General features: G+C 33.0%; 1 protein-coding gene across 4 annotated transcripts; it reads right to left on the bottom strand.

The window, feature by feature from the left end:
• Nucleotides 1-400: 400 nt before the first annotated feature.
• LOC128202675 (uncharacterized) lies at nt 401-19109 on the bottom strand. 4 transcript variants are annotated; one of them, XM_052903719.1, is made up of 11 exons: nt 18989-19109; nt 15834-15922; nt 15490-15591; nt 14583-14685; nt 13906-14011; nt 13570-13610; nt 8881-8951; nt 4513-4611; nt 4133-4234; nt 2594-2695; nt 401-1922 (listed from the first exon to the last, which is right to left on the bottom strand). In XM_052903719.1, the coding sequence occupies exons 2-10, from the start codon at nt 15883-15885 to the stop codon at nt 2619-2621; spliced, it is 753 nt and encodes a 250-aa protein (XP_052759679.1). In that variant the 5' UTR covers nt 15886-15922; nt 18989-19109; the 3' UTR covers nt 401-1922; nt 2594-2618. The 4 variants fall into 4 exon arrangements, with proteins under 4 accessions (XP_052759679.1, XP_052759680.1, XP_052759681.1 ...); XM_052903720.1 differs by lacking the exon at nt 2594-2695; XM_052903721.1 differs by lacking the exon at nt 4133-4234.
• Between the last annotated feature and the right edge of the window lie 320 nt (nt 19110-19429).

Below are 19429 nucleotides of genomic sequence, written 5' to 3'. Positions count from 1 at the left end.
TTTTTACATCGGCGTGAATGTCCACAATCTTCTTTAGCGAATGGACACATTTTAAGCGAGTCTAGTCAATATTTTATTGACAAAAATATTAGGTACATTGCTGTTTTACTGAACAAACAAACATGGTGGTGAAATTTACAATTAATCAGCATAATTATACCATCACATTTGGGAGAAAATTATGCAAACTATATGGGTTGAGGAAATCATCTTTAACAGTAGGCATATCATTCTTTTAGTATTTTATCAACATAAAAGAGTACTGTCCTCGCCTTTTAAAAGCTTGATATATATAAATTGCAATTTTGATAATGACATTTACAGTGTTGTTGACGACAATATTACAAATTTGGACAAGCATGGCCAACTTCTATAATACTTAGGCAAGAAGAAGAAGAAGAAGAAGAAGAAAGTTTATTCAAAGAAATATATCACACAATACATATTTGAAATAGGCCAACATGACCCGTGATCAAATCAATGTAATACAATGACTTATATATACATGTATGGCGGAACAGATTGATTGACTCTATTCATATATTCACAGATTTAACAACTATATTCATATAATTTAATATAATTGTCTTTATCGGTTATGAGTTATAACTTAAATACATATCTATCAACCGTATGACGTATGCACAACACTACAATGATACCATGAATTTTGATAAGCAATTCTCGTTACTACTGTACTCATTATCTACAAATAACTTCATATGTGCAAGTGAGGTCACGATAAAATGGACATATTAGAAGGAGCCAAACACAACACAAGTTTTCTTAATATTGACAGATATACCTCACGTATTATAAAAATTAAACAGAATATGTTTGAAAACAATCAACAGTATATAAAAATAACACAGTATCAGCTACAAACAAAAACATACCTATACAAAAGTCATCTATACTAACATCATCTACGTTATCGCTGGTACATATCGTTAGAAAGGGGTAGTCCACGGAGGATGACCAGATCAAACGTGACCACATTAGGGGAATAATTTAGTCTAAGAAAACTTTATTTGTGCTTTTTGCTAGAAACGCTATTCTCTTCGTAGCAATCGATTTTTAGTTGTGTATATCCGCAATATGCTCCGATACATCTCGTTTGTCTAAATGTTTAATCTTGCTATCGGTAGCCATATAAATTGACTGATTAGTACATATAATACGGAAATCGAGATCCAGGTTCAGGAAATGAATTCATACAAGTAGAAATTGACTAAGGAAGACTTATTTCTTTTCGTATCGTAACGTAAGCCGTTAGTGAACATATGTAGATATCGAAAACCTTTTACGCAAATACAGCTAAAAATAGCAACATTCGCAGAAATTATTATTAAAAAACGTGGAAACACATACATATGAGGACAATTGAATACTCAGAATGCAATGCTTTAGTATCTTCCAACACACCGCATATATTATTAAAACAAATACACTATCTTACTTGACACACCAGTACCCCATCAGAATGACGCTGCAAATCTCCTGAAAACTTGTTAAATGAGGTACTGGAGTAAATCTCGTTCTTGGGATATGAAATAACAGGTTGATGTCCATAAGCGCACAGCAATGGTCGAAAACTAATCAAACAAGTGCTTTCTGACAGCGCTTGACCTATCCATTTAGTGTCCAATACAACTTTAGCACAACACATATACTACAGACACGTATTGTACACAGAAATAACAGTAATGCGACAGACGCTGCCTGTTTCCTAAGATACGACCTCGTTAGAGACGCATTAAGTATTATAATGGGAATCATTGGTCTGTAGTTTACGCCGCAAGAGCAACTGGCCTTGTATAGTATCAGCCATCGTAGACTCTCTGTATCTTCCGTTTAACTCCAATTAACATGATGTCTGGGAAATATCTCCTTGTTAACAGTGACGTCAGTGCAGTAAGCACCTATAAATTAGCAAACAATTAAACAGATACCTGACATTTCTTTTTGTTCAAATCATTGAAATATCTAAAATCTATTTAAATGATAAAGATCAATGCAACAGTATTATTATTATTATTATTATTATTATTATTATTATTATTATTATTATTATTATTATTATTATTATGTGGAAACATATTAAATTCGTTTTCTCGAGAGGTTGCACGAGAATGCTGTCTTTGATTTTGGGGTCAGAGTAGCCAAAAGAGACCACCTTGTACAGCTTTGCGGCCTAAAACCAAACACACATACGTAAAAAACTATACCAATACATGATTGGTCAATGTATTATCCGACCTGGTTTCATTATGAGATACGATCCATGGGCTGTAATCAAAACATTTATTGTTTAGCTTTTGGTGTTTTTGTGATCCGTATGTAATGTACGGTTCCTCTTAACAGAGGTTTAACTTGGTTTTCGAATATTTGCCGTGCTTCAATGTAGTTTTAACAAACACTTATTCGTCATTACACTGGAATGATTGTTACTACATAAAGTATAAAGTTTATACTGTCTAACAACATTGTAAAGTATTTGCATCTCAAAACAATCACTCACATATGTATCAAAATTGAATTTGAATTTAATTAATCAAAACGTGTGTATTTTGAGAGCGTATATTTTCATCACCTGTGTTGCCTAACACAGAAGGACTTTATTGCCGCCTCTCAGTTCTCGCCCCGTCCAACGCATCACGTGTACCAACAACTGCATAACCCGACCCAGATTCATCTGCCAATGACATACAGACAGGGTTTATGCTTAATGTTTTGACAACATGTCTTGACCGTGTATATTTCGTTATTTTATTCAAAAACACCCAGTCATTATTTGACCGCACAAATTATATCACTTGTTATATTGAGTCATTAACCAAAGAAAATCTAACACTTTACTAATTAAACATGTAAATCGTTAGTAGTGAGATGTAATAGATAAACAAATACAAACATCGGATGGATAGAAAATGAAGGGGGTATGAACACCTAAATTGTATCATTTCGTACCAGTTTAAAGCATAATGTTTGACAGGGCATCGCATGAAAATCACATTGTTACGGTAGAAAAAACAAAAACCGTTTTGCTTTTTTTTGACAGTTTCAATGAAGATGATAATGTTATAGAAATATAATATTATCGAATAGACTCATAATGTTTATATAAAAATGAAACGCTATATAGTAACAGATGATAAAGCTGGCAAAAACTACCTAAAATAAATTCCGTTTATACATGCCGTATCAACAGACAGTAAACATGTGTCCCCAGTGTAGGATTCGCCCGATCAATAGAAGAGCCAAGATATGCTTATTATCTTATGGTTTAATTTTGAAGACGCTAATTGTTAAACCTAAGTGTAAGCCTTGTCTGCTTTCACTTTCAAGACCATGACAAGGATAGTTCAGGAATGAGGAGTATGGAATACAATAATGTTAATCGTGTTGCTCCAGGAAACTATTGTCCCAAATTTGTATGTTTACGATAATTCTGTATGTATATGAAATACAACAAAATCATGTACAGTAGCCGAAAACTTAATCATTGACTATGTCGAAAACACAAATGCTATACTATAAGAAGGGCTGCTAGGGACTGGAAAACAGATTCGTCAGGGATGTCCCTAGATATGTTATGATATATTACGCTCATTACGTATTGTGGTCTAGTAAAGTAACTCTAGATCTGCAATTGCGTAAGGGTGACTTCTATTAGTGTGATGAAAATGTCAGAGGTAATCGCTTCCGAAATGATTTGATAATGTCAGTCACTTAAGAAAAATAATAAATGATTCAATGGCAAGGTCATCGCAACGAATCCGTAGCTGACTGTTGATTATAGTCACATGACCATAGACATAGGAAATTTAATTTGGATACACTTGAACATTATTGTTTTGTAATACGAACATTTCGCAAAGTTTTAATAAAGTACAATTAATACCCATATTCATTTCGAGAGTGACTTAATATAACCTGAAATGTTTGACTGAGGAAAAACTTTGTAATGGCGGCCTGCCATTGGAATGATTTTTACCACACATCATTAAACCTAACAAATTCAACTTTGATACACATGGAAGTGATTATTTTGAGATGCAAATTCTTTAAAATGTTGTTAGATGGTAGAAACAAAACAGTTCGTTTTTTTGAGAGCGTATCATTATTTCACCTGTAATGTCTAAAACAGAAGGACTGGATTGCCGCCTCTCAGTCTTCCGCCCTCTTAGCGTACCATGTGTAACAACAGCTGCATAACCCGACCGAGAGTATTCTGCCAAAGAAATACTGACAGGATTTCAGCTTAATATTTTGACTACGGGATTTGTCCGCACATTTTTCGTTATATAATTCAAAAACATCATGTCGTTATAAGATCAAACAAAAAATATCACTTGTTATATTGGGTCATCTGCCAAGCAAAATGTTATGTTTCACTAATTGACCATAAAGAAAATCTTTAGTAGTGAGGTGTAATAGTTGCACAAATCAACGTTGTTAGATAGTATAAAGAATACCCGTCTTTATTTTGAGAGCTTTCAATTATATCACCTGTAATGTTCAACAAAGGACTTGATTGCCTCCTCACAGTTCTCGCCACACCCAAATCATCACGTGTACCAACATCAGCATATCCCGACCCGGTGCTCCCTGCCAAAGACAGGGTTTATGCTTAATGTTTTTACTACGGATCTTGTCCGTGTATTTTTCGTTATATTATTTAAACACATCTTGTCGTTATAAGACCGCACAAATTATATCACTTATTATATTGAGTCATCAGCCAAAGAAAACAATTCACTAATTGACCAAAAAGTAAATCGTTAGTAGTGAGATATAATAGTTGCACAAATAAAAAAAATGCATTTATAAAGAATGAAAGGCATGATAACGTATGAACAAATAAGTTGTACTATTTCGTAATGTCCAAGCAATGTAATGATTCCACTGAAATCAAACCACCTTTTTCTGTTTAGACGAACGATAAAAGCAATGTCGTGAACAACAAATATACTCGCTAACTTCATGATCTTCTAGTTTCTGAGTTATAAATTTCCCTTTTCTAATTTTATCATAAATTTGATAAGTTATAACTTATATGCATATGCCCCCCCAAATCCTCCATCAGCTGAATTACATCTACCGGCAGTCCTAAACCAAAGGAATGTGAAGCCATACACAAAATGAATTAGAAGAAAAGCTTTCTGCATTTAATAAAATTAACCTCATCTTGTTTTTATATATTTATAACCACTGACGGTAAAACACATGTTTCCCAGACACGCAACCAAAGGACTCTCTCCTAATGACATCAATAATATTAGGAAAATTTCGTCAAAAACATCCATTCTTCAATCAATGCTATTAAAGGAAACATACTGTCTGAATAACCTTGGACCATCGATAGTGAGATAACAAGCCATAATCTGTAGCCACCTCATAAATTGATTACATAAACTAAGTGTCTTTTAAATCCTTATGATATGTGGGAACTAAGTTCGATTTCCTAGCAAACATAAATGAGAAAATACACCTAAAATATATCATAAGGATTAGACAAATTAATCACATCAAAGCATTTCAAAGAATTTCATAAGGCATTGGCAATCGTTCTCTTAAGAAATTAATCTATAGTTAAACCTTTCAATGAAACATTTAACAGAAAATAACGATCTATGCTAGAACCTAACAGAAGATGCATTGTTTGAACATCACTTAGGTAATTTCTAGTGGCCTCAACTGACTTGAAAATTCGTCGCAAAAACTTATGTAAGAATAAAATTAATGATTTTGTTGAACTGGAAAAACTGTAAACCCAAATTATATACAAAACATCGAACACGACTTGAATTCAATCCTCAAATTACTTCTGGTGCCTACTGCATTGGCCTGTTTATTAGGGCTGCTAAAATCCCTTCTCAACCACTGTTTAAACAAAACCGACATCCTACATTTCAAGAGACAAGACAATACATCAATTAAAAAAAACAACAACAACACAAACCCATTAAGTACCAAATTTTCTTCCCTTGACTCCGAAGTTTAAAATCTATTTTTGTCACAGTCTTATCACAACTAGATATATTATCAGCGATCCTATTCTCACTGGAATACAGATTGTTTGCCTTTACAAACGCAATTAAAATTCCCTTAAACAATCCTGTAAGAAGGGACATCAAACCTCCCCTTAGTTAAATACAATACAGACTGCCTGACTGTCAAACAAAATTGTTCTTCTCAAATTTCTTAAAATCTTGCCCACATGTGTGAAACAAATCACTTACTGAGACATTATTAGGACCATTTATAGTTGCAGAATACTACTCTTACTTTTAACCTTTATCTTAAGCAAGGTAGAAAAAAACGGGAAATGTTTTTTATAAGCCGCCTTTCTGGAGCCCTTGGAATCAAAGTCCGACAGAAATGGGGTTATGACGTACAACGTTTAACGTGTATTTATTGCAACATTCATGCTCGGACATTAACTTAATTCACTCGACAGCGTGATGGAAGAATTATAACCGACATCTTGAAATCTGATTTCTAATAAATAACACAGACTTGAACCAGTTTTAACTTGTTTGGCACTTTGCTGTAACAAAGGGAGATATAAAAACAATATGGGCACGAGATTGGTGCAACAAATCCCGGGGTACTTATGCCACTGTAACTGAGAGAAAAATTGTAGCCTAGAAAATTCTTTCGTTTGATGCGAATCGGGACTTTTTCACTCTCGTAACCCATGTCAAACATACTCATTTAAGACCCTTGTTACGTTGAAAATAGATGATAAAAAACCCATTGAAATTTGATAAAAAAATGTGTTAGGCTTGCTATGTTATGTATAACAACTGCGAAAACTTCCGTAAATCGGAAACATATCCCTGTTACAAGGGGCTGCCACCTTGTTTCGTTCATGTTACATAAGTGACAGGCAGAGAAACAAATCGCGATTTTTAAGACCCTGTTACACCTTGTTACGATTCTTACGTGTTTAATGTACAAAAACTTCAACTTCGTCGTATTCTTTTTACAAGGTATTACACATTCGTTACGTTTATGTTACAAGCGGTACAGCAGGCAAAGTAGTATGTCGCGATTTAGAAAACCATGTCACACTCTGTTACATTCTAACGTGATGCTTATGACTTTATAATTTATATCAGTATCAAGTACATAGGAAGTGGAAGTATAACTTCTGTAAAATGTACCAAAAAAAAAGGCGTTAAGACATTTTATGACGTTAATTTCAAGATCTCGTCCCTTCAGATATAATGTAAACAATGACACAGACATCTGAGCCAGTTGTCCTAGGGACGAGTAGATTTAAGGTAAGGAGAGAGTCATGTTTCAGAAAAAATTGTCAAAGTTACGTAAGTAAGTACAAATTATACCTCTTCATGTCGTGAGAAATCAGCACATTATAATAATTTATACTTCAGCTACCATCAACCGCTGATGTTAAAAGAATTGACAACTAACTCATTAATTCAAAGAAATTAAATATTGAACTCAGTATGCTAGATTCTGATAATAGCAGAACAAACTGACTCTTATTCGGTATGTGCCTATTAGAATACACATTGCTAATTTACAACAACACACGTACTGACCTGTACCACGGATAAATAAAGAGAAGAAAGAACAAATGTATGAGGGAAGAAAATGTTTCTTTTGTGAGACACAACTGAATAACTGAATAAACGTAAACTTCCGTAACTGTTTAAAAGCATGAAACTGTTGATAGACACTTTAATGATCACAACGTTGGAATCCCAATATAAGTCGAAATGAGGATGTTATTATTTTAAGATCAGTTCGACGTTAGTTTCACTGTTTACTATGTGTAATGTTGTGTGTTTTTCTCAATGGAATATGAGTATTTTGTTCCGTATTTATTTAACACAAATTAAGTCGCTTTAGAAAGAGGTTTATAGTCATGCATCATTTCTGAACCACTTCCTTAATTTCATAACTTATATTTTATTTTATTTCCTCAAAGTAACTAGGTTTATTTGCCCTAGGATTCTGAAAATTACTAGATGGTTCATTTATAAAGGCCGATCAATAAAATTACACCGACAAATAGAAAGTAGAAATACTAAATGGTTAAAGCACATCGTAATGTATATGTTTTTAACTTCTCCCTTATTACGTTTTAATTTGAAGGACATTTATATCTACGACAGCAATTCGAGTTTTTTTTTTTTTTTAAAAATCTTATTTTCTTTCGCATTTTAGCATCCAAACATTTAATACAACCATTGCCTAATAATGCAATTCAGATCAGCCTTTTTTGATATTTGACATCTGAAATCAAAGTTGACATAGAAAATAACTTATCAGCGCTCTAAAGCGGAAATAATTTATGATATATGGTTAAGACGTTCAACATCAATGAGCATTATATGAGTGTTTGGCCCCATAAGCACGTACGATACGTTATTATAAATAAAACTTGTAATGATTGATTTTCATTATCTTTTAATAAATAAATGGTTCTAAGTTAACTGAAAAATGCATTTCTCTTTACAATGTACGATGATAAAAGATGTGGTACAGTCTGATGGTGTGTCATGGTAATACAATATCGGAAATGGGCATGGCGTCTAGAATCCTGCTAATTTTGTTATTGAAATACTGCAAAAGATTGTTACCAATTGAGGCTTCTGTTTTGGTCGAAGCTGGTTTGTCATCCCTCTCAGGATCGATGTTTCCATCTTCTTCCTCTCAAATGTGAGATTTCGAATAAAAGTAGTCATACAATCTTTTTTATTTGTGAGTACAGGCAATTTCTCGTGTAAGGTTTTGTTCTTCACGGTGAAAGTCCTAACCAGCAGATTGTGCTATGGACATTTACTTTAACTTAACATGCGACTCATTCATGAATTTTGTATGGAAAAAACAACATAGTCATACCTGCTTCAGAAGTGCTTGGCCAAGATGCAGTGCTGGAATATTGGCTTGTTATATATCCGGAGTCTCGAAACCTGAAAAGGTTATCCGATTTTGCCGAGATATAATTTTCTCTTGGACCATATATATATATATATATATATATATATATATATATATATATATATTATGATTCTGAGTAACAAGTATATTTTAAAAATGGGAATTCCTCATACATTTACGGTATATTCCGTGCGTGCTGAGTAGTTTCATTATGGCTGAATTTAATCCCGACCGAATACGTTATACGGGGTGTTCTAACCACAAATAATCTCTTCGGTTCTCTAACTTAATATTTACATATGATGCCTGGTGACATTATCCTATAGAATATTGGTATCAGTTGTGAGGTGTTTTCTGGCAGATTACTTGCATAACTATTGCAAGTACGACACACATAAAGGTATTTGAGTTTGTTTATTTGGTCTTTATTTCAACTGTTATTAAACGCAAATGACATACTTTACAATATTTGAGACTCATACGAACTTGTTTTTGAAACTATTGTTGAGAAACGTTATGCGTTCCATGCAAAATCCGTTTGAAATAATATGGTCGCAAAATTCAATAGTGGTCTGGTGAGCTTATTAAATGTCTTCCAAGAGATACATGTAGCAAAAAGCGGCATTTTCCCTTCTTCAGTGGGTCAATTAAAAGAGTGGTTGTATTATGAATGACTTCTAAAAAGTAACATTATATAGTAAAGATAAAAAAGGAAAAGCCAGCACCGGTTTAAACAAGACCGACAGACTTAGAAGAGCACATCATATAACACCGTTTTGGCTTTGATTTTCATCGGATGGGATAATAGTGACGGGGCTGTCCAATTGCATCCTGTTGCAACCGAGTCCTAGTGTTGCACACAAAACCTTGTATGTGCCATTTAATCGGTGCTGAATCCCCTGCTTCTTTTCTCTTGGTTGTATTGCGTTTAGATGCCATTCTCTTTGGTATTAATATTTATGCAAAAGGCTACAGAAACAAGCTCAGTAGCAGAAGGTTTAAACATAAACCCGGTTTAATGGCACTGGGTAAACGCCAAACAGAACATAAAATCACAAACAAGAAACATGGAAGAACAGCACAAAACTCCACAATTTTTAAGACCCTGTTACACCTTGTTACGATTCTTACGTGTTTAATGTACAAAAACTTCAACTTCGTCGTATTCTTTTTACAAGGTATTACACATTCGTTACGTTTATGTTACAAGCGGTACAGCAGGCAAAGTAGTATGTCGCGATTTAGAAAACCATGTCACACTCTGTTACATTCTAACGTGATGCTTATGACTTTATAATTTATATCAGTATCAAGTACATAGGAAGTGGAAGTATAACTTCTGTAAAATGTACCAAAAAAAAAGGCGTTAAGACATTTTATGACGTTAATTTCAAGATCTCGTCCCTTCAGATATAATGTAAACAATGACACAGACATCTGAGCCAGTTGTCCTAGGGACGAGTAGATTTAAGGTAAGGAGAGAGTCATGTTTCAGAAAAAATTGTCAAAGTTACGTAAGTAAGTACAAATTATACCTCTTCATGTCGTGAGAAATCAGCACATTATAATAATTTATACTTCAGCTACCATCAACCGCTGATGTTAAAAGAATTGACAACTAACTCATTAATTCAAAGAAATTAAATATTGAACTCAGTATGCTAGATTCTGATAATAGCAGAACAAACTGACTCTTATTCGGTATGTGCCTATTAGAATACACATTGCTAATTTACAACAACACACGTACTGACCTGTACCACGGATAAATAAAGAGAAGAAAGAACAAATGTATGAGGGAAGAAAATGTTTCTTTTGTGAGACACAACTGAATAACTGAATAAACGTAAACTTCCGTAACTGTTTAAAAGCATGAAACTGTTGATAGACACTTTAATGATCACAACGTTGGAATCCCAATATAAGTCGAAATGAGGATGTTATTATTTTAAGATCAGTTCGACGTTAGTTTCACTGTTTACTATGTGTAATGTTGTGTGTTTTTCTCAATGGAATATGAGTATTTTGTTCCGTATTTATTTAACACAAATTAAGTCGCTTTAGAAAGAGGTTTATAGTCATGCATCATTTCTGAACCACTTCCTTAATTTCATAACTTATATTTTATTTTATTTCCTCAAAGTAACTAGGTTTATTTGCCCTAGGATTCTGAAAATTACTAGATGGTTCATTTATAAAGGCCGATCAATAAAATTACACCGACAAATAGAAAGTAGAAATACTAAATGGTTAAAGCACATCGTAATGTATATGTTTTTAACTTCTCCCTTATTACGTTTTAATTTGAAGGACATTTATATCTACGACAGCAATTCGAGTTTTTTTTTTTTTTTAAAAATCTTATTTTCTTTCGCATTTTAGCATCCAAACATTTAATACAACCATTGCCTAATAATGCAATTCAGATCAGCCTTTTTTGATATTTGACATCTGAAATCAAAGTTGACATAGAAAATAACTTATCAGCGCTCTAAAGCGGAAATAATTTATGATATATGGTTAAGACGTTCAACATCAATGAGCATTATATGAGTGTTTGGCCCCATAAGCACGTACGATACGTTATTATAAATAAAACTTGTAATGATTGATTTTCATTATCTTTTAATAAATAAATGGTTCTAAGTTAACTGAAAAATGCATTTCTCTTTACAATGTACGATGATAAAAGATGTGGTACAGTCTGATGGTGTGTCATGGTAATACAATATCGGAAATGGGCATGGCGTCTAGAATCCTGCTAATTTTGTTATTGAAATACTGCAAAAGATTGTTACCAATTGAGGCTTCTGTTTTGGTCGAAGCTGGTTTGTCATCCCTCTCAGGATCGATGTTTCCATCTTCTTCCTCTCAAATGTGAGATTTCGAATAAAAGTAGTCATACAATCTTTTTTATTTGTGAGTACAGGCAATTTCTCGTGTAAGGTTTTGTTCTTCACGGTGAAAGTCCTAACCAGCAGATTGTGCTATGGACATTTACTTTAACTTAACATGCGACTCATTCATGAATTTTGTATGGAAAAAACAACATAGTCATACCTGCTTCAGAAGTGCTTGGCCAAGATGCAGTGCTGGAATATTGGCTTGTTATATATCCGGAGTCTCGAAACCTGAAAAGGTTATCCGATTTTGCCGAGATATAATTTTCTCTTGGACCATATATATATATATATATATATATATATATATATATATATATTATGATTCTGAGTAACAAGTATATTTTAAAAATGGGAATTCCTCATACATTTACGGTATATTCCGTGCGTGCTGAGTAGTTTCATTATGGCTGAATTTAATCCCGACCGAATACGTTATACGGGGTGTTCTAACCACAAATAATCTCTTCGGTTCTCTAACTTAATATTTACATATGATGCCTGGTGACATTATCCTATAGAATATTGGTATCAGTTGTGAGGTGTTTTCTGGCAGATTACTTGCATAACTATTGCAAGTACGACACACATAAAGGTATTTGAGTTTGTTTATTTGGTCTTTATTTCAACTGTTATTAAACGCAAATGACATACTTTACAATATTTGAGACTCATACGAACTTGTTTTTGAAACTATTGTTGAGAAACGTTATGCGTTCCATGCAAAATCCGTTTGAAATAATATGGTCGCAAAATTCAATAGTGGTCTGGTGAGCTTATTAAATGTCTTCCAAGAGATACATGTAGCAAAAAGCGGCATTTTCCCTTCTTCAGTGGGTCAATTAAAAGAGTGGTTGTATTATGAATGACTTCTAAAAAGTAACATTATATAGTAAAGATAAAAAAGGAAAAGCCAGCACCGGTTTAAACAAGACCGACAGACTTAGAAGAGCACATCATATAACACCGTTTTGGCTTTGATTTTCATCGGATGGGATAATAGTGACGGGGCTGTCCAATTGCATCCTGTTGCAACCGAGTCCTAGTGTTGCACACAAAACCTTGTATGTGCCATTTAATCGGTGCTGAATCCCCTGCTTCTTTTCTCTTGGTTGTATTGCGTTTAGATGCCATTCTCTTTGGTATTAATATTTATGCAAAAGGCTACAGAAACAAGCTCAGTAGCAGAAGGTTTAAACATAAACCCGGTTTAATGGCACTGGGTAAACGCCAAACAGAACATAAAATCACAAACAAGAAACATGGAAGAACAGCACAAAACTCCACAAGCAGCACAGTGCATACATAATTTATATAAATCACTAGGTATGTTTATCAAGGAGTGTTAGGTACCGGCTTGGAACGGTCAGTAAAATGTAGATTTACTGGGGGTTTAAACCAGTTTAAATGCACAAACCTCACTTTTATCCCATCAATTCTAAATTATGCCTAATTCAGTGAATGTAAATTACCCCTTTTTCTAAACGACGCCTTAAATATGCTACGGGGCTTGTGTTACGGTCATAACGCGATGCATCTAATAGACGCGGGCGGATATTAAACACCGTTTAACATCAACAAGAGTACCGTACAATTGTTCAGCTTGTAACGTTACGATAAATTATCCCTAAAGTAGGCTCAGGACCCTATGTTTCGCATCCTTTACCATTCCTGTTTCCCCAAATAATGAATATATAGCCAACCATATTAAGAACTTAAAATCATGTTATGAATATATTATAATACGTACTTTGGGTCATCCACAGATTGTTTTAATTTTGAATACCATATCTGAAGAGATACACATAGAAAAAGCATTAAAATACATTTCTCTAACAGTAAAAATTGTATATTGCAAACTATATCAGTGGTTTATTTTCACAATTATGACGTATGCGATAGCATACTCACTCCGAACTAATACCATGCCAATTTTTTTAATTCGTCCATTTATCAAAATATAAGGTACAGACCTTCATTATTGAACACATTGTGATTAAAGCACTTAGGCATCGGCACAAGAACAACTCAAAGGTCCATGGGCTTGGTACTTAAATGTTTATAACATTAAAACAAAATATTTTACCTCTCTTGACTTTGTTGATACACATTTGAACATAAGACTTTCGCGGTTGGGCTCAGTAAAGAGCACTTGTACGATGCGAGGCTCCGTTTCCTTATAGTCCTCAACACTGCAGATATAGAGGCAGACAACATAAGGTGTATTTTACGTTTACATGTCTTAAGCATTTATTGTAAACATAGTATTCATAAGAAAAAATCACTCAAAGGAGTGTGGTGAAACATATTATAAATATTGTAACAAACATTACGTCGAAAAAATGCAACAGGAATATAATTTTGCCTTTATTTAGTAATATGAGCACTTTTGTAGATTAGCTTAAGAAATCGTTACTAAACAAAGACCAGGAAATAATACTCATTAGTGTTTACCCAATGAATCTCATTAAAACGACATATTTCGTCGGATTAAATATCCACACTCATAAGCATAACAATATATAGCACAGTTTCACAAAATTCTTAATGGATATTCCAATATCAAATCAATAGGGCTTTTCATTAAGTAGACTAGGGACTGTCTTACTCAAGTGATAGGATATACATTTAAACAAATTGTTTTAACCTTAAGCTTAGACATTTTAGATATTTCGTAGTATAATGTATTGAAAATTCACGATGTTTGCGGTATCGCAATGCTTAATTCCCCTTTACAAGCAATATACCCGTTCTCGTATTTACCTTTTAAATTCTTTAACGGGGAAAACGTTCGCTGCATCTTTACTATCCTCGTCGTTAAAAATGTAAACCGAATTATTCGCCAACACCAAGAATACATGATGCCCTGCGAAAAGATCAAAAATTTATCATTCATTTATTGTATAACTTGAATTAAGCGTAATAAAAAATATTTTTTGTTTCCGATTCCTTTTCCCAAAAACATAGGATAGTTAGCTCGATAAATGATTGTATTTGTATCCTTACAAAGTTGTAAAGTTATATCTTTTTATCAATTCTTATCGTTCAAATATTCGCTAATTGGTCTGGGAACATTCACGTGCTTTTCCCGTGAAGGAAACTACTAAAACATATCCAAAAAGAAGTAAGAAATGTCGAAAATAGAAATAATAAATCTTCTGTCAATGACTAAATTAGTGTCGGGTGTGAAAATTAGGGTAAGTCAGGAACTCGGAAACAAAATGCTTAACATGGTAATTCAATACAAGAAAAAAACACGGAGATGTACGCACGTGCAAGAGACAGTAATGGACAAGACAATTTGTCAAATGCAAAGGGGGTTATTGTATTGGCAAAGGGTTATTCGGCTAAAGCGCAAAAACGGACAACAAAATCAAGAATAAATAACGTTATTGTACAATGCATGTCAATGATCTCGTCTTAATACGTATATATATTAGGATATTTGTACACTTCCAACAAAGGTAGCGCTGGTCTTGTATCTGTGTGGTGTTTGTATATGTGTATGTAGTGTCCTTACGTTTGCGTCTCTTGTACAGTGTCGCTCTAGCCCTTGCGGTGTGCTTCTTCACAGGTTTTATATTTTTCGACAAATTGGCTTATCCTTGTTATCTTAATTGGTTATCGAGAACAATATTTAAAACATTATAGGTAATATACTTGTTAATACATTGCCTAGTGTGTAGAATATCCTGAATCGGACTTCGATGTGCTTTCAATCTGACAATTTCACCATGGCTGGTCCGAGCAATCCTCATCAGTTCTTGTGCACCTAGGTTTATAATGGACATCATGCATAATTAATGTGTGTGTTTTTAATTTCTAACTAATTGTAATTACATGTTATGAGCTTAAATCAGTGTATGGTTGAAAATAATTTATAAAGAAATAAGGAAGAGGAATATAATAATTTTATTTCTACCGATCAAATTTATATTTCAAGGTTGTAATTATATTGATTTGTATGCATTTCTGTGTTGAGATCAGGAAGGAGTATTCTAAACGTTTACTAACCTATGTGCCTAAGATCGTATGTGTTGTGCTGTTCCATTGATGGTGAAAACATTCCACTCTCATACCCGAACTGCCTTGTGTCCTATAAGCTAAATGTAAATGGACACACATATGATTAGTAATAAAACAATCTTTGTTTTAGATCGTTTTTATTCAAATGGCATATAAGAACTAAAACCATAAAACAAATGGCATAACGCAATCCCTATCAGAATCAATAAGGATTTGAAGGCGATAATAAATGTTTGGCATCAATGAAATATTTTACAGACGGCACTATATGTATAAGCTCAGTACACCAGGCTGAATACTCGTGATTAACAAAATAAGGTGACTAGAAGAGACCGATTACTATTTTTAGTCCAGCTTTAAGTATACCTCTGTCGTTTTGAATGCAATCATCCGTTACAATATATTAGAAGAACACACTTGATGCAAACACTCAATGGGCGCCGTAAAATACATTTTAGTATAGCATGATCTAATGTATTACATATCATAAACAGAATGATTAGTTAGTGATACAAAAGATAAAATACACATTGTATAGCAAGATTCAAACATGTTTACATATTGTGCTTTCAGTACCTTGTCATTTTTAACAAATTTGTTGAAATGATAAATACACGATATGAAATTTGTACTAACGTTCGTATTAACATAAAAATGTGTATACTCCATCAATATTACTTTAAAAACATTATCCCTATGTTTCGCATGCAAAGTTCAATTATATGAAGTTTGTATATAATGTCATGTTTATAAATGTTTTTTTGTATATCATTGACAATTTCAGCATAGTAGATATAAAATATATTGATAATACCTAGTGTACTGCAGACTAAATTATGTATGCAAAGGTCGCCAAATGACAAAAAGCCTCAGCCGTATGCATTATTTCTTGAACTGTAAGCTGTGTTCAATTGAATCCAGACGCAGAATAGTTGTATTAATAAATTAGCCTACAAACCATGATGTACATATGATCTAAATATGTACATGTCTATACATACTATAAGCATTTACGATACAATAAATTTCAAGAATAGTTATTATGCCTATACGAACTACATTTGGATCCGTTTGAGCGTGAAACACAATAGCTTTGAAACATTTATTACCTGTTTACATGAAGGTAATTATAACGCGTAATAAGGCAATTGTATACACATTAATCATTATTCTAAACATTTATGTATTATTTATATATTTTATATGCTACGATGAACAATATTTTCATATATAAACGTATCATACATATATTCGTGCATCGTGCGTGGTTATACATTTCCAATATCCGCTTTCATTATAGTTTATTAACTAAATTCCAATTTCGTAGCTGCTTAAGAGATCCAATATATATATATAATATTCGTATAATGCAATTTGTGCCCGGGTATATTACAAAGTTAACGTTTGCGTTCATTTTTTGGTATTATTTATGGTTTATGCCATATACCAATTTTTATTTCTATCATACATATACATCAATCACTCTTAATCGTGTAAATTACCGCCTTATTTTTTTTTCTCAATATGACTGAAAAGTAACGTTTGAATATAATATTTATTTTGAAGTTCTTAATAATTCTTTTGTACCATGCCCACGGCTCCGTTGAACTCCTTTCGGAGATCTAGAAAGTAATCAAGAAGTCTGTCTATTTCCTTAATTTATAATCAGATGAAACACTTATGAGTCAACGGTAAGAGTGATGAAATATAAATCATCATCATTAACCAACATGTCATTATACGAAATAATGTTTTCTATATTGTTAGATAATTAACCATTTAATTTGTTTAACAAAACGAACCAAAATCGCAATTTAAGTGGATAAAACAAGCTGGTATAATTAAAACAAAATAATGCATTTCTATAGGCGAGATTGGTGCATAAGCCGGATGGAAAATATATCTCAGTCAGTCATAAATAACAGAACACGATCATCCTTAGACCTTTATACACATATTTACATTCATATGGCTATTAAAATTTATTTAACGATTCTCCAAAACATTTGCAAACCTCATTGCCATACACATTTACTTAACCTAATATTTTCTTAACAAAACTCTTCTCGAATACATAGAAGTCAAAAGTCTAAATTACTCCGACAAAGAAAGTCACTTTTAGTGTATTGTCAATACTGTATTTACCCAATGTAAAGGGACGATACAAAAAGACAGAAAAGAGTTTGCAACGATTAAGACAGATTATAGCTCTCCCATTTAACATAGATTTGACATGTATTTTGGACGACATAACTCATTGGTTTTCAAAAAAGTTGTATACGTGACAAAAAATGTATGATTACAGGAGATCAAATATTTCTAAAATTATGAAACATGACCGAGAAACAAAAATACTTTCCAGAATGTAACTCATACACAACCTCGTATAGCGTAAAAAATACATAAATTTCATTACACAAAAATATTAATATTTACAGCATTACCATTCTCGCAATTCTTTAGTTAATGATATTGTTCCGTTCTCAATATCGTCAGAAATTATCTATTTTCTAAATCGCGTTTTCTATGAACACATATCGTTGCATTTGAGGAAGTTTTGGTATGTTGTTAATTACCTATATACATTGTGTGTCACAAATATTTCCTCATAAAACATGCACTTATTGACAATGAAAACCGCAGCTCACAATGATCGCTGAAATATTTACATAACGTAAATACATGCAAATGTTAAATACATACTATACGGCCAAAGCTTTCCCTCAGCCGAACAAAAACGAAATATATCCATCCGTAAGTGATCAAGTCTCGAAAACAACTCGTTCAGTTCTTTACTGATTGCTTTTTCGTTAACCATGCGCGCGTTTGTAGCTGTCTTTCATGACATTAATTAAAATGAAACTGAACTAATAGCATTAAAAGAATATATTCTATCAGTTTAATCCACTCCAAATAAATGACAGCAAAAAGAACAATATACTAAAACACATTGAATATGTACATGAAAATGCACATACAGTGAATACAAACAGTAATGAGGCAAAAATAATTTGAATGAAAGCATGGCGAATGGTAGTTATATATCGGTCAACTTGATATTTCAGTGACACATACTTATTTATTTCATTTATTAATTTTAAGCGAAAAATTTACAAAAAATCTAAACAAAACAGATTACTCACCATCAGTCAGTCCAACCTGATACTAGCTTCTTGGTTTGTAAATATTATTACGCAGTTATATTGTTATTTCAACGAATTTCACCAACATTTAAACAATACTGCGTTGCACGGTACATTTAAGATAATTCAAATGGGCTGCGTTTAAAATTACAAAAAGGAAGAAAAATGCGATACTCATTCTTACATCGATTGGCAGGTATTCACTTTACTGTATAGCATATTTTACTGCAGGCGAAACAAACATCAAGTTTGGTGGATTTATATACATGAACTCTCGTATGAAAGACAATTCAAACCGTCATTACATAACGTACCAGACAATGTAGTACTATAATCCGTGAAATCAGCAGATTTATCTGATCTGTGTTCAATAAGACAAGGTAAAGAACTAAACTGACGTATCTTGAAGATGTAAAATTAAAACAGTCTTTAGTACTGGTT

Source organism: Mya arenaria, chromosome 9 (assembly GCF_026914265.1).
Source record: "Mya arenaria isolate MELC-2E11 chromosome 9, ASM2691426v1".
NCBI classification, from domain to species: Eukaryota; Metazoa; Mollusca; class Bivalvia; order Myida; family Myidae; genus Mya; species Mya arenaria.
The sequence above is the reverse complement of the archived record's forward strand: the minus strand, read 5'-3'. Positions and strand labels throughout refer to the sequence as shown.

What these genes read in the sequence shown, in the direction of transcription:
- LOC128202675 (XM_052903719.1), bottom strand. Translation starts at nt 15,885, where the DNA reads ATGTTTTCACCATCAATGGAACAGCACAACACATACGATCTTAGGCAC. An exon ending in GCCAAGCACTTCTGAAGCAG is followed by an intron (nt 4,612 to 8,880) that starts GTATGACTATGT and finishes TGTCTTTGGCAG; the next exon opens with GGAGCACCGGGTCGGGATAT. An exon ending in TTCTGTTTTAGACATTACAG is followed by an intron (nt 2,696 to 4,132) that starts GTGAAATAATGA and finishes TGTCATTGGCAG; the next exon opens with ATGAATCTGGGTCGGGTTAT.